This window comes from Notechis scutatus, chromosome 2 (assembly GCF_049901735.1).
Source record: "Notechis scutatus isolate UNSWTSFEM ecotype Mainland chromosome 2, rNotScu1.2, whole genome shotgun sequence".
NCBI lineage: Eukaryota > Metazoa > Chordata > Lepidosauria > Squamata > Elapidae > Notechis > Notechis scutatus.
The window spans coordinates 23,294,153-23,310,643 of NC_142010.1; the positions used below are offsets into that span (position 1 = coordinate 23,294,153).

General features: G+C 40.4%; 1 protein-coding gene across 5 annotated transcripts in view; it reads right to left on the minus strand.

Annotated features, from left to right (window-relative positions):
• IL17RC (interleukin 17 receptor C) overlaps positions 1–14,218 on the minus strand; it is a 48,028-nt gene extending 33,810 nt beyond the window's left edge. For 3 of the 5 annotated variants that reach the window (XM_087954447.1, XM_087954446.1, XM_087954450.1), the window contains exons 1-5: positions 13,988–14,218; positions 10,669–10,687; positions 9,688–9,849; positions 4,711–4,785; positions 4,508–4,620 (exon numbers count right to left, since the gene is read on the minus strand). In XM_087954447.1, coding sequence (XP_087810573.1) covers positions 4,508–4,620; positions 4,711–4,785; positions 9,688–9,849; positions 10,669–10,687; positions 13,988–14,080 — 462 coding nt within the window. In that variant the 5' untranslated portion in view covers positions 14,081–14,218. Of the gene's footprint in view, positions 1–4,507; positions 4,621–4,710; positions 4,786–9,687; positions 9,906–10,034; positions 10,178–10,668; positions 10,688–13,987 lie in introns of those variants that run through there. The other 2 variants (XM_087954449.1, XM_087954448.1) reach the window with 2 other exon arrangements.
• Positions 14,219–16,491: the final 2,273 nt, after the last annotated feature.

Here is a 16,491-nt window from a genome sequence, read left to right on the forward strand (position 1 = left end):
CGGGGTTCTCACTGCTGACAGCTTCAACAAGCTCTTTTCTGTATCCTGTACAGAGGTAGATTTATAAACTGTACAGATGCAGAGAGATAACTCAACAAGTCGTTCATAACAAAGAACATTTATTGGTTCATCAGGTATCCTCATAACTCACGTTTGTGATGAAGTTCTTCTTTAATGACCAATCCTTTGTATATCTGCCTTGTAGTCAAAGATGGTTATCTCCTAACCCATCTCGTAGCGATAGAAAGAAGCTGCCATGAGTAAGAGAGTTCAGACAAAGAATGAGGAAAACTCCCCCAACCCATCAAGGGTCAAACTAGTGATCAATCAGGATTACAGATGTGGTCACGTGACATGGACTACATTTCCCAGGATACCTTTAACTACATTTACCAAGATGCATTCCCTTAAGGGGACAGCTCATAATTCCTAAGTAACTATCCAATTCCCATAGACTGGCTGGGACAGCACAAGCTCCAAAGGCAGAACTCCACTCTCTGATAGTCCTGGCCCCATCCTTGCATCACACGCAGGGCCCTCATCTGAATCCTCGCTCTCCGAGACCTCGGCCGTCTGCACCTGCTGCTGGTGAACCACAACAGTTACTTTGTGAGGAACCCAAGGTGGTAAACGTATCCAACACACCTTCCCCCTATTGTCTCCACAACAACAACCCGTGAGATGGCTTGGGCTGAGAGGGAGGAACTGGCCCAAAATCACCCAAGCTGTCTTTCATGAATAAGGCGGGACTAGAACTCAGAGTCTCTTGGCTGATTTCTAGGCCAGCATCTAACCCAGTGGATTGCAGTTTATTCAGTAAATCTCAGCCTAATGTATTGCAAGAATGTTAGCTTGCATTCTTTGGAAGAAAGATAAGATTTCTATGTACCGTTAAATAAATTTATCATAAGTTAATAGTTGCTGAGAGAAACGCAAACAAAGGTATGCCTTGCTTGTCAGCTTTCCAATAGCCTGTCAGTCTGACAAGACCAGCCTTTTTACCTTACCTAATTCAGTTTCTGTATATTATAATAAACAAATAGAGCAAAAAAAACAAAGTACACAGAATAAGCACGTATGTATGTTTGTATACCCATGGAATCCATTTTTTAAGAGACAAAGGTCTTCATGGCAACATTGGTAGGGTATTATTGGTCAAAAGAAAAGGCATGCTGGTTGGGGAATTCTGGCAGTTGAAGTCAGCACACCTTCAGTTGCCAAGGCTGAGAAATGTGACTCTGGAGGCTCAAGGGAAGTGCCTTCTCAACTTTGGAATTCACTGAGTGACAGTAGACTGGTTGTTTCTCTTCACCTTTGCAGGATAAAATGAGGAGAGACCCCCATGTGCACTATTGTCCTTTGTTTGGGTGAACTCTGACGAATTGACTGACAATGCGCAACCTGCTTCAGGATTACCAGATGAACCATTGCCTCAGGAACTGCAAACACTTGAGGCAGGCTCCTCAACAGAAGCAGCCATTTTGTCTGAAGTTGAGGAGCCTGACCTGCCACCTCCACCCAGTGCAAGGACTTGTCGTGTGGGAGAAGAGAACAGAGCAAAGGTGGTCTACAAAGGCTTCTTGAGAGAAAGGAGTTGTGTTCTCTTGTGAGTGACACTGGCACTCACTGGAAATGGTAGAATTTGCAGCTAGACTGGAGGGAGGAATTAAGGGGGGGAGGTCTTCAAACTTGACAGCTTTAAGAGTTATGGACTTTCACTCCCAGAATTCCTCCTCCAGTCATGTTAGCTCAGGAATTCTGGGAGTGGAAGTCCACAAGTCTTAAAGCTGTCAAGTCTGAAGACCCTTGAGTTAAGAGGAGCTCAACTTTGGGGTCGCTACGTTGCAGGAAGCGGCACATGCCTGACTTCCCCCAGAATCCTTGAAGTCTTAGCTTGCTGTTTCCAGGTAAATGAGGTCATTCAGGTGAGATTTTTGTAAACATAGCTGACTAGCAACAAACTAGTGTTGAGTCTCTTCACAAGTGATTCTGGTTGCTTTCACCTGTCAGTAGCTCTACTTTTCAGAATAGCAAAACCCAAGTCTCTTGGTTGGCAACAACCCTCTGGTAACCCAGATAACAATAGCTTTTAGACTTATATACCACTTCACAGAGCTTTACAGCCCTCTCTAAGCAGTTTACAGAGTCAGCCTATTGCCCCCAACGAACTGGGATCCTCATTTTACCGACCTCAGAAGGATGGAAGACTGAGTCAACCTTGAGCCGGTGAGAATTGAACTGCTAGCAGTCAGCAGAATTAGCCTGCAATCCTGCATTCTAACCACTGCACCTCTAATGACTCTATGGTTCTGTGTGTCTTGAATGTTGACTTCAAATCCCACAACTTTCTTTGGTTCTGATGAACTTTCTGTGATGTGTTGACCCTTGGGTCTCCCCCAACTATTCTTTTGCCTTCTGCTTCAGACTTTGAAAATTTGGAGTTTTGTTAAGATCTTCCTTGACTTTGGGAAATTCTCTCCAATGTACCAGTAAGTGTATGGTGCTAATAGCATCCCTGCCATTTGGACAGTTGTAGTAAATAACCAACAGTAAAGTTTGCATTACCTGTCTGCTATGTTTCTATATGTTTGGCCTAGGACAAGACATCATTCCAGAGAAGGGCTGGGAATCAATATAATAATAAATAACTAGATCAGTGATGATGAATGTATGACATGTCTGTCAAAAGAGACACACCATGATGTTTGGGTAACATGCCAAATTCACCAACTCCCAACAACAATTATTCTTGAAAGCCAGACTCCAAAAATGAATGTGCTTCAACTCATATTTCTTTTTTTTTTTTTTTTTTTTGAACCATTTGACATTCCTTTATACAATATATGGCACCATTCATGACTGGACTGCATCTTTTCAAAAAGTAAATAAACTTATAAATAATTGTTTGCCTTTTAATATGGCTGCACTATATCCTACAACACCTTGAATCTCCAAATACCTACGCAAGGGTCGTCTTTGTAGACTTCAGTTCAGCATTCAATACCATCATTCCAGACATTCTTCTAAGTAAACTAATCCAGCTAGTGGTACCTGAACACGCTAGTAAGTGGATCATAACAGACAGGAAGCAGCAGGTAAAGCTGGGCAGAATCACATCTGATACCTGTGCAATTAGCACACCCCCCCTCCAAAGCTGTGTGTTTTCTCCACTTCTCTTCTCCCTATATAACAATGACTACATCTCAAATGATCCATCTATTAAAATACTGAAGTTTGCAGAGATGATACAACAGTGATTGGTCTCATTCGAGACAACGACGAATCTGCATACAGACAGGAGGTTGTACAACTTGCCTCGTGGTGTAACTGGAACAATCTGGAACTGAACACACTCAAAACCATAGAAATGGTGGTAGACTTTAGGAGAAACCCTCCCATACTACAACCTCTTACAATACTAGACAACACAGTATCAACAGTAGAGACCTTCATATTTCTAGGTTCTACCATATCACAAGACCTAAAATGGACATCTAACATCAAAAACATCATCAAAAAAGTACAACAAAGAATGTTCTTTCTGCATCAACTCAGAAAGCTCAAACTGCCCAGGGAGCTGCTGATAGAGTTCTATAGAGGAATTACTGAGTCTGTCATCTGCACCTCTATAACTGTCTGGTTTGGTTCTGCAACCCAACAAGACAGACACAGACTTCAGAGAGTAATTAGAACTGCAGAAAAAACAACTACTACCAACCTGCCTTCAGTAGAGGACCTGTATACTGCATGAGTCAAAAAGAGGGCTGTGAAAATATTTACAGACCCCTCACATCTCAGATATGAACTGTTTCAACTCTTTCCTTTAAAACGACACTATAGAGCACTGCACACAGAACAACTAGATACAAGAACAGTTTTTTTCCAAATGCCATCACTCTGCTAAACAAATAATTCCCTCAGCACTGTCCAACTATTTACAAAGTCTGCATTACTATTACTATTAATCTTTTCATCACTCCTTATCGCCCATCCCCTCCCACTTGTGACTGTATGACTGTAACTTTGTCGCTTGTATCCTTACGATTTATATTGACTGTTTCCTAGTATGATTTGATTGCTTATTGTATCCTAAGACTATTATTAAGTGTTGTACCTGATGATTCCTGACTCTTGATGAATGTATCTTTTCTTTTATGTACACTGAGAACATTTGCACCAAGACAAATTCCTTGTGTGTCCAATTACACTTGGCCAATAAAGAATTCTATTCTATTCTATTCTATTCTATTCTATTCTATTCTATTCTATTCTATTCTATTCTATTCTATTCTATTCTATTCTACTCTACTCTCTACTCTACTCTACTCTACTCTACTCTACTCTACTCTACTCTATTTTGTGGTGGGAGGCAGAAATGACACACCGGCAGAATCAAGTTAGGACTTTCTGAACTTTTGATACTCCTAGCCCCAAAGGCGCACCATCATTGACCTAGATCTTACTACCTCTAGGAAAGAAGATGCCTCTAGGAATCTGTGGCTCTTACCAAGGAATTATTTTGACTTTCCCAATCGTAGGGAAGCCAAACCTCCACTTCAACACAACGATGAGGAGAAGAATATGTCTCAGCCATGAGAAAAATGTGTGTTCGTGGGATTTCTGGAGACAGAAAGAGACCAGGATCAAAAGCAAGATAAGGACAGTTTCCACCAGGTAACAAGGAGTTGCAGTCAAGAAGGCCCTACTCACTCTTAGGGTGTCCCTTGGGCTGCTCTCTGATCTTGTTGGCTCCTCCATCTTGTTTGGCACCCAATGCAGGTGGCTCTAGAAAAAAAACACAAAAGGAATGAGAGCTTGCTTATTGGAATGCATCTATTTTGCCAAAGATAACAGGTGAAGCAATATGTGAAATCATAGCTTCAACCATTCTTGGGTGCAACAGTTCAAATTTTTAGAGCAGCTTATGTAATCTGTGTAATGAGTTCTTATAATGTTACAAATCAAGGATTGCAAAGACAATTTTTTCAAATTCAATGGATATTTGTGAATAAAAGGTCCCTGCCTCCCTCCCAACTGGTCTATTAAAAATAGATTTTGCACATTACATAGAGCTAAAAGAACGCAAAAGGCAGAACAAAAGGTTTATAGTTGGCTAGCAATTGTTTCCTTTTCTTTTTTTGGGAAGACATTAAATGCCTGTCAATTTGTTCCTCTGATGGCTGCTTGTGGTTTGAGAGGGCTGTTGATTTTTGGGGTGGGAAATTTAAATAAGGAAGTAGGGATCTAATGGCAGAGGACTTAACAAGTTGGGCAAGGATGAGATTTTAGCTGCCTTGACAGCAAGAGGAGAGCTCTTTAATGCCTTGTGAAGGCTAAGAAATAGACATAAGAAGTCTTCGCTGATCCAGGATATTTCAGCTGGGTTCAGAGGTGGTATTTAGCAGGTTCTGACCATTTCTGGAGAACCAGTAGTGGAAATTTTGAGTAGTTCGGAGAACTGGCAAATGCCACCTTTGACTGGAGATTTTACAGTATCTTTCCCCTGCCATTCCCACCAAGCCACACCCACAGAACCGGTAGTAAAAAAAAGATTGAATCCCACTACTGGCTGGGTTCAGGGGTAGGATTCAATTTTTTTAACAACCGGTTCTGTGGGCATGGCTTAGTTGATGGGCATGGCTTGGTGGTAATGTGACTGGCTGGGCCAACTCAACATCACTCACATCAAGGCACGCATCTCCTCGCCTGGTCTCTCATGACTGTGGGGATGCTGCAACAGTCGTAAGTGTGAAAAATGGTCATAAGTTGCTTTTTTCAGTGCCATTGTAACTTTAAATGGTCACTCCACACAAGCAAAGTACCAGCAAAGGAGGGGGGAAAAAAAGCTCAGAGAAGTTCCAGAGACAGGAAGTCTAGTCCTGCCAAGAATGTAATAAGGGTTAACAGAGAGGCAGTTTCTGTAAGCAACACCAGAATGTTTCCTACCTGCCTTCCTTACAGGATTAGACCAGTAATTTCTTCTAACAACCGGTTCTCCAAACTGCTTAGAATGTTAACAACCGGTTCTAGCGAATAGGTGTGAACTGGTAGAATCCTACCCCTGGCTGGGTTGCACTAGAATGTCCATCGTTTCTTGTCAGCAAAGTCAAATTGGGGAAGGCTGCTATGAAGGGTATCGGACCTAAGGAGATGCCCTTTACCAACTCAGATCATTAGCCTGAAACATCCTTTCTTCACTCAATGTCCTTCCTCTACGTGTCTCAGAACCGAAACCTCCAGAATCTCCATCCAATACAGGCTTGGAGTGGGCTACCTGGTCTTCATGTCCCAGCAACCTTGAAAGTGCCACCTTTGGGAAAGCCTGATCATATAGTCCAGGACTGGTGAGCACATGGCACTGGCTGGAGGCCCTAAGGAGAAGGCCTTTTCTAGCCTTTCTGCCCAGGAAGACTTTTAGTGGAAGATAAAGCTGGCATTTTCTACCTGCAAAATTTACGTGCTACAATCATCCGTTCCTCTAAGATGCTAACCTCGTGAACCTGTCTAAGAACTGAAGCTTGGAATTTTTTTGCACCTGAAGTGCAAGAATATATTTATTTATTAGATTTATTTATGTCCCACTTTTGATTTAGGAGCTCAAGACTCCCCCTCTATCTCTTTTTCCCACCCTCAACGCTGTGAAGTAGCTTGGGCCAAAAAAACCCCCACCATTGTATCAACAAGAGTCATAGTGGCACAATGGTTAGAATGCAATATTACAGGCTAATTCTTCTGACTGTCAGCAGTTTGAGTTTCACCAGGTTCAAGATTGACTCAGCCTTCCATCCTTCCGAGGTGGGTAAAATGAAGACCCAGATTGTTGGGGGCAATAGGCTGACTCTGTCAACCGCTTAGAGAGGGCTGTAAAGCACTGTAAAGTGGTATATAAGTCTAAGTGCCATTGCTATCACCTAGGCAGCTTTGTAGCATCTTTTCCAGTTACTGGTAATCCTCAACTTACAACACTTCATTTAGTGACCATTCAAAGTTATAGCAGCCCTGGAAAAAGTTACTTATGATTGTTTTTCACCCTTATGGCCCTTACAGCTTTCCCATGGTCATGCGATCAGAATTTAGATGCTTGGAAGCTAACTCATATGTATGACGGTTGCAGTGTCCCAGAGTCATGTGACCATCCTTTTCGACCCCCTCATGAGCAAAGCCATTGGGGACGTCAGACCTTGTTACTAACTTAACAACGGTGGTGATTCACTTATCAACTGTGGCAAGAAAGGTCACAAAACTCACTTAAACAACGATCTTGCTTTGCCACACAAATTTTGGGCTCAATTGTGGTTGTCAGTTGAGGATTATCTGTATGCAATTTTATTGAAAAAGATTATTTTGCCTGATTCTCAAACATCGTAGATTCTCCTCTTGCAATGTCTAGAGAGCTTATGGGATGATAGGGAGTTTTGGTGACTAGACATCTTCTCTACTCCTAGTCTAACTAATGATCCTTATGGTGTCTCCTAATTTGGCCTAATGAAACATCCGCAAGAAAATCACCAAGCTCAGAGAGCACCAAGAACCCCTCATTTCAACCCTGAGCTACAAATATTCTCCTCTATCGAAATCAATGATACCATGACAGGGAGGGAACTTTTTCCTGTTGGTATCTGCCATCAAATGTCTAGATTAAAATCTATTAAGCATCTGCATTGTAACCATGACATTGATTGGAGGTTGGGCAGTTTGTCAAACATGAAGACAGCCCTAAATTATTGCTGCTACTTAGATGGTTTTCATAGCAGATTCTTCAACCCTGCCCTGCCCTACCCTAGACCAATACAATGGTAGCACCAAGAAACTAAGTTCCTGCCTCCTCCACCCCTCCACCTCCAGGACCCAATGCTGGCACAATTACACTTCCAAGAACATTTTCAAAAAAGTTTTGGTTAGATTTTTTATTTTTATTGTGCCAATTCTTCTTTCTCTACTAGTTCCAGAAACTATAAACTAACAATGTCAACGGCTTATAAAGAAAATTTGTATAAGATGTTTTACAAATGGCATTTTGTACCTGGCAAAGATGTTTAAAGACAAATCAGCAAAATGTTGGAAATGTCACCAGACACCTGGAACGTACTACCATATGTGGTGGACATGGACAGAAGCTATTTTTTTTTAACTTGCAAACTATTTATTTATTTGTCAAATGATTATAAGATAATATAAACATATAAGTATAAACATAGTTATGAATACAGGAAATGGATACATATAACAAAAATAAAAAGAAACAATAGGACAGGGACGGTAGGCACGTTGGTGCACTTATGTATGCCCCCTACAGACCTCGTAGGAAAGGGGTGAGGTCAATAGTAGACAGTCTAAGATTAAAGTTTTGGGGTTTGTGGAACTAACCACAGAGTCAGGTAGAGTATTCCACACATTGACCACTCTGTTGCTGAAGTCATATTTCCTGCAATCAAGTTTGGTGCGGTTTACCTTGAATTTGTATCTGTTGTGTGCTCTTGTATTGTTATGGTTGAAGCTGAAGTATTCATTGACAGGTAGGACATTGCAATGTATAATTTTATATACTATACTTAGATTGGATTGAAGGCGGCATAGTCCTAGGTTTTCTAGGTCTAGAATTTTAAGCCTGGTGGCATAAGGTATTCTACAACGAGTAGAGGAGTGGAGAACTCTTCTTGTGAAATATTTCTGGACTTTCTCAACTGTGTTAATATCAGATACGTAATGTGGGTTCCAGACTGATGAGCTGTATTCAAGTATTGGTCTAGCAAATGTTTTGTATGCTCTAGTTAGTAGTGTAATATTACCAGAGAAAAAGCTACATAAGATTAGGTTAACAACTCTTAATGCCTTTTTGGCTATGTAGTTACAGTGGGCTCTAGCATTTAGGTCATTTGAGATGAGTACTCCAAGATCCTTGACAGAGTTTGGATCATCAACAAGGTCTTGACTATTCAGCTTGTATTTTATTTTCTGATTTATTTATTTTTTTGCCAATATGTAAGACAGAGCATTTATTTGTTGAGATTTAAAGTTGCCATTTGTTTGACCATTCTGATACATTGCTGAGGTCTTTTTGAAGGGTAGCAGTATTATTATTATTATAATATAATAATAATAATAATATATAATATAATATAATAATATAAGTATTATTATTATAAGCTAAAAGATATTGGACTAAAATATACACATGGTTGGAAAAGATGATAAAACAACACATAAATTTCAAACCTGAAATATTCTTATTTGGGATTTTACCTGAAAATTATAGTAAAGAAAAAAAACTTATTTAATCAAACATATATTAACAGCAGCTAGAATTGTATTTGCTCAAAACTGGAAAAATGAAAAGTTTCCAACAGAGGAAGAGGTGATTATGAAAATATTGGAATGTGCAGAAATGAGTAGATTAACTTTGGCAATTAAAGAACAAGAAGAAGCGGAATATTATAGGATAGGGGATTTATTTTATAAATGGTTGGAAAACAAAGTAAGAAGTTAAATGATATTGTTATAATGATAAGATATGTAAGATTGAATAGTTTGTAATATGAATGTAATCCTAGTAAGAAATGTATACATAATATAAATACTTGCACAAGATATATGTACCCAGTCGACACACTGTATGACTGAAAGATGAATTTATTTTTTTAAAAAAATTACACTTCCAAGAACAGATGCTCGGGTCAGCTCCCTTACCCAGTAATCCAAGAGTTAACATCACTTGCACGCAAGGAATGCAGTCTCCCTCCTCCGGGCACCAAAGTGTGTTCCTTGGGTTCATCTGAATCAGCCTTAGGATTGGATCTAGTTCTGGATCTGATCTGGGTTCACCAGGTATGCACAGAACATCCTTCTTTTCTGAAAGCAAGGTGGGGATGGAGAGAGAAAGTGAATGGGGGGGCAGTAGAGCAGGGGTCTCCAACCTTGGCCACTTTAAGACTTGTGGACTTCAACTCCCAGAATTCCTCAGCTGGCTGAGGAATTCTGGGAGTTGAAGTCCACAAGTCTTAAAGTGGCCAAGGTTGGAGACCCCTGCAGTAGAGGAAGCTCCCTTACCCAACCTAGTTGTGCTTTGCAGACTGAAGAGTGGGAGGGGGGGGGGGCTCAGCCAAGGTTGCTTTCCACACGGCTGCAAGTTAATGTTCTGCAGAAGGGGAGGAACGTCCGCAAACTTTGTACCCCAAGAATTTAAGAGGTGCCTTCAAATGGCTTTTCTCTGTTATGCCCATTCCCCCACCCTTTTTCTTTTCCCCTCTCATTCTCCAACATGTTTTATTTGCACAAGGAGACACTGCATCTTACTGGCATGAAATCACAAGGTATCATTTGTGTTCTCCCTTTCGGATACGTGCATGTGCATGAGCGAAAGAGAAATTCCACGATCATCATGATAAAATGGGAGCAAGCCGTTCTTAAGAGCTTAATTAATCCTGTCTGACAAGTTCCCAGACAAATTGCGTAGGTTGCTATCCTGAACCCTGAGGAACCACACATGCGACTGAGAAGTCAGTTGCCTTCTCCTTGACACCATGTAGGTGTCATGACTCTCTCCATTCTTACCCAGCGCAACTACTAAGATCAGGATTGTTGTCCATCACAACTACCATGTAATGCGCTAATTCGAAGGAAAATGAACTTTCTGTTTAACACACACATAAAAACAGAACATATACTTACTTAGCTGACAGCCCAGGCCCTGCAGAAGGACAGAGAGGAAGGAACAGGTTCAATGACCAGGATATAGATATAGATACATACTGTATATTCAAAATAAACCCATTTTCCTAGCTCCCATTACACAATGTAGTCAGTCAGGCTAAGGTTAAAACAACAGACTGACTTCACTGATTTACTATCAAAGACCAAAAAATGAGGAAAGAAATTGGATGCACTAGGGAAAGTGGATAAAATCGTCTAGTCCAGCTGATTACAACCCTCTAAAGCAAGGGTCTTCAAACTTGGCAAGTTTAAGACTTGTGGACTTCAGGCTCCCAGAATTCCTGAGCTAACATGACTGGAGGAGGAATTCTGGGAGTTGAAGTTCACAAGTCTTAAAGCTGTCAAGTTTAAAGACCCCTGCTCTAAAGGCACATCCGATATTTGGCTTGCCTGGGCTGAACTGAGTGAAGAGGATTTGTCTTGGGTTCTATGTAAAATATAGCTAACTTATTATAAATAACAAATTGTAAAGAATTTTAATAAAGTATAGTGGGCCGCATTACTAGCTTTCCACAGCCACATGCAGTCCATGGGCTCTCAAGTAAAAGCTAAAGCCATTTGTGTAAAATAACATTTGAGTAAAAATTGGCAACATCACAGGCAATGTCTGCCAAAAACATTTTAACTCATTGTATTTCTTAGCCTCTCTTGTAAAGACAGTTAATCCTTGGCTTATAACCTAAATTAATTTAGAAACTGTTAAAAATTATACCGGCACTGAAAAAATCCTTATGGTTATGTGAACAGAATTCAGGTGCTTGGCAACTAGCGTGTATTTATGACAGTTGCAGCATCCTGGGCTCATATGGTTGGCATTTAAAAGCAATCAGAATAGAGCTGGAAGGGACCTTGGAGGTCATCTAGCCAGGTGGCTTCTAGTCTTTTCTTAAAAGCCTCCAGTGATGGAGCACCTACAACTTCTGAAGGCAAGCTGTCCCACTGGTTAATTGTCCTCGCTGTTAGAAAGTTCCTCCTTTATTCCAAGTTGCTTTTCCCCTTGATTAGTTTCCATCCATTGTTTCTTGTCCTGCCAAGTCAATGCGGGAAACCGAATTCCTTCAAGCACTGCATGATTTGGTTAACAACTTCAGTGATTCATGTAACAAGTCTTTTGGAAGTCTTCAAAAATGTCATAAAATTGGGATGACTCACTCATGCCTTGCTCAGAACAGAAATTCTGAACCCAACAGACTGCTTGTAATAAGTGTTTCCTACTGGAAGTACCTCCTAAGCATATTAATTTGAATGGAAGAATGACATTTATTCTATCTGCCGTTAGCCAATCCATTTGCTGACATGATGGGAGATTTGGAGAACTAAGCTGAAAAATTCAAAGTATGATTTTGCTTACTGCCGCTTAGCTGAATATAAGAGCATTTGGAATGAGTTTCAGGTCTTTTTTTTTTTATAACAATTGAGAGTTGAGCAAATATATTACTGGCTGTGCTGCAGCATATGTCAAAATTCAGCAAACAACTATATTTTTTAACATTTTAACACTGGTACTCCTCGATTTATAACCATTCATTTGGTGAAATTATGATGATACTGAAAAAAGAATTTTTTAATCAATCCTCACAACTCTGCAATAACACACAGCAGTGAGATCTCTAATAACACACTGTGGTGTAATATGCAGGATGCGACCCAACCAGCAATTCAGAAATGCCATTTTTTCAGTTTGTTCTGTTTCCATTTCCTTCTCTTTTCACATCTTGTCCGCCACCGAATTAATTTGTGTTTCCAGAAAGTGTGTTGTTTATGGAAGTCCTTTTCCCCTGCCTAAAAAAGTGTTTTCCCTTAACTCTTCCAAACCTTGGGATTTTTCTAAAATGCTGATGTCACTTTGAGGAAGTTGGAAGAGCTATTTTGAATAAAGATTCAGTAATAACTTGTAAATTAAGTTAAAACACTTTTTCAACTCCAGTAACTAATAGTCATTAGAATCTTCTTTCATCTTTCTGCTCCTGAAAGAATGGAATTGGGGAATACTCCTATTTTGCCACTCATTAGTAATTACAAAGGAAAGCAGGAAAAGACTTAGCTCATGTGGAAGACTAAGATTTTTAAGAAAGTCTGTTTCTTTTCCAGAGTCCCAACTACCTTCTACCTAATCCTATTGAAACAAATGATCTATGTGCCTAGTGGCTACGCTCCTGAAGTGCCTTCAACTTATGGTGATAGCTCATTTGTAGTCCTTCAAATACAGATTTTTGCTTTCATTAAGTATTGCAACATCACTGCAATTACAGCTCCAGTTTTACTCATTCTTCCTTGATATGCCTTATCTTGTTCCCAGGAAATAACTTGTCCTGCTGTTTCCTGTATTACTAAACCTCTGACAGACGTACACATCCAAGATATCAAAAATAGTTGGGATAAGGCACTGCTTGGCAACAACCCATCCTAGCAAGAATAAAGGAAGAGAACATAGAACAATAGAGTTGGAAGGGACCTCAGAGGTCTTCTAGCCCAACCCCCTGCTTGAGAAGGAGACCCTGGCTTATACCATGTCAGACAAATGGTTGTCCAGTCTCTTTTGGAAAGCCTCCAGTGATGCAGCAACCATGCAGCACTTCAGAAATTATTTAAAACAGTTCCTTTAGTCCCCAAGGGAGTATAAACATAGCATGCATGTCCCTACAGTTCTTTAAAGCGACTGTGTCATTTCTTAGCATCTCATGACTGCTACCTAAGCTCTGAAAATGATACTGTTGTTTTAAGGAGTTGCTGTGGGGGTCCTTGGTGCTCTCTGGGTTGTTTGCTTGCAGAAGTTTCAAGTTAGGTAACACCTGGTTTGCTAGCACCGATGATGTTACCTCACCTAGTTGGGTAATGAAACATCTGGAAAAAAACAACCAAGCTCAGAGAGCACCCAGGACCCTACATCACAGCAAGTATTGATTCTGCTAAGCAATTACTGTTAAGTAAGGTAAGGTTCCAAAACTTTCATATCATGACACGAGGGTTCTTTGGCCGAGCTGATGCAACTATAATTCTTCTTAACAACAATCCCTCTTCCACTGGCTGTAATGACACCAGAGATAAGCATGCTATGCTGACACGATATAAACATGCTTCTCCTCAGAGAATCAAGCTGTCAGAGGTCCTAATCAACCGCAGGTGCCAAAATGCCAATGCCAGTTTAGCACAGCCACAGCAATGCAAAGTACAAGGGGACTATAGGAAAAGAGGAAGGAATAACAGATCCCAGGAGTTATTTTTGTCCGATTCCTGAACTTCATGCCTTGCTCCTCGCGCACTAGAACTTTTGCCACGGTGAGCAACTGACAGAGTTCAGCGAGTTTGCAAGGGGGAAGCAGGCAGAAATCAAGTGAGTTAGGAACAGCACCAAGGCAAGTAACTGCATCTCAGGTAGCCAAGCAATCACTCTTCTTGTGACTCATTACCAGCGTAATACAGATCCTTTGCTTCCCATGGCGCAACCTGCCTTTCCGCAGAATAAGTTTAAATCCTGCCTTGGTACACTATTTCCCGGTTTTTCCTTCCAAGGAATTGGTGTCTTCACAGCGTTTCCAACCTTTGATGTTAGACCAGCAGGTGAAAGATCCAGTTAGCCAAAAATCTCTTCACAACCCACAGTAGCAAGAAGATCCGAAGAGCTGCCCAGGTCAGGAAAATACTTCCTAGCTTGGTTTGCCGGATCTGACTTCGTAAATAAATATCCTCCCTTTTTGCAATTACTACCAGGGTTACATCACAGGAAAATAAAGGCCAAGAGGTGGAGCAAGAATTTCCCCTGGAATCCAGGGGGATGTGCCAAAAAAACTAGGCTGAGTGCCAAACTGCCAGCAATGAGAGCCTAAAGCGTTTCAAATAAGACAGGAAACAAAATCACAGCCAAACGAAATCCCAAATTTCCCCAAGTGTCACCAGAGCAAATCCAGATATTATCCCTTTGGAAAATTTCGTATTTTGAGCTGGCAAAAAAATGAAGCTTTCAGATCTGGACAAAGACTGACAACATTTATGTATCAGGGTTTTGTTTTAGTCCCAGTTTACTGAACGAGTTGTCATGGTGGAAGGTCATACCACACACTAAGCCAACAAACAAAAGGAATCACACAGTGTGACTTGAAACTTACCTTAGCTTAGGAGAGATCCCATTTTCATGAAATAAAAAGAATGATAACATGCCATTTCAGGCAATTCATTGCTGCAGCTATGTGTTTTTAGGCAAAATAGAAGAAAGAAAATTGTATTCTCAGATTTGGTAAATAGCTAGGTAGCTATACGGTCATCCAAAGCAACTTTGTGGAAAACAGTAAGTACTTTTACAAGACCAGTAAACTTTGGGGGACTTTTTGCTGAAAATAAAAAACAAGTGAAAGGACGATTTATGGATTGAATGATTGAAAAAGTCTGAACAAGTTGCTGAAGGAATTTTTATAATATTATTGAGGGAGGAGGGACAAATTATGGATAATAAGTCCACAAGTCGATAAGTTTGTTCATAATTGTTAAAAAGGATTCAGAAGTTGACGATTTCTCCTTCTTTATTTTTCTTTCTATTTTCTGCTGTTTTGCTTTCTGCACTTTTTCTTCTTTTTCTCTCTCTCTTTTTATTTTTCCTTCTTTTCATGGTGCAGTTTACCTTCATGTTTGTCTTTTGCCTATGTAAAAATTCTCAATAAAAATTATATTTAAAAAAAATCCAAAGCAGCCATTTTGTGTGAGTGGCATGACTTGAAGTCAACGTTTCTAATGGGTCCTTTAGAATCAGAAGTTGCCAATTCCTGGCATAAATTCAGTAGAAAGACTTACCCAGTGATCCTATAGGACAGTGATTCCCATTCCCAACCTTGGTGGCTTGAAGATGTGTGGATTTCAACTCCCAAAATTTATCAGCCAGCAATTGAAGGATATACATGTTAAATTTGCCATGGTTGAGACATATTGTTTTCTTAATCAGATAATCAGAGTTGGAAGGGATCTTGTAGGGCATCTAGTCCAACCCTCCACCCAAGAGGAGACCCTACACCATTTCTGACAAATGGCAGTCCAATCTCTTCTTGAAAGTCTCAAGTGATGGCACTCCCACAACTTCCAAAGGAAAAGCTGTTCCATTGGTTGATTGTTCTCACTGTCAGAAAGTTTCTCCTTATTTCCAGGTTGAATCTCTCCTTGTTCAGTTTCCATCCATTATTCCTTGTCTGGTCTACAGGCACTTTAGAAAATAGCTTGACCCCTTCCTCCTGTGGCAGCCCTCAAATATTGGAAGACCACTATCATGTCTCCCCTGGTCCTTCTCTTCACCAGACTAGCCAAGCCCATTTCCTGCAAGCATTCGTTGTATGTTTTAGCCTCCAGTCCCCTAATCATCCTGGTTGCTCTTCTCTGTACTATTTCTAGAGTCTCAACATCTTTTTTATAATGTGGTGACCAAAACTGGATGCAGTACTCTAGGTGTGGTCCTATTAAGGTTTTATAAAGTGGTATTAGTACTTCCCTTGATCTTGACTGTATCCCTCTGTTACTACAATTTAGGATTGCATTAGCTGTTTTTTTGGTGGCTGCTGCACACTGCTGGCTCCTATTTAGCTGGTTGTCCACTAAGACTCCAAGATCCCTCTCACAGTTACTGCTATTGAGCCTGGTTTCACCCAGTCTATATGTGCACTTTTGGTTTTTCTTGCCTAAGTGTAGGACTTTATTTTTCTCTACATTGAATTTCATTTTGTTGAATTTTCATATTGATATAGGGCCTGGATTAGACTTGTAAATCCTAGTCCTTGTGATAGAATTGGAGGGGGTTACAAA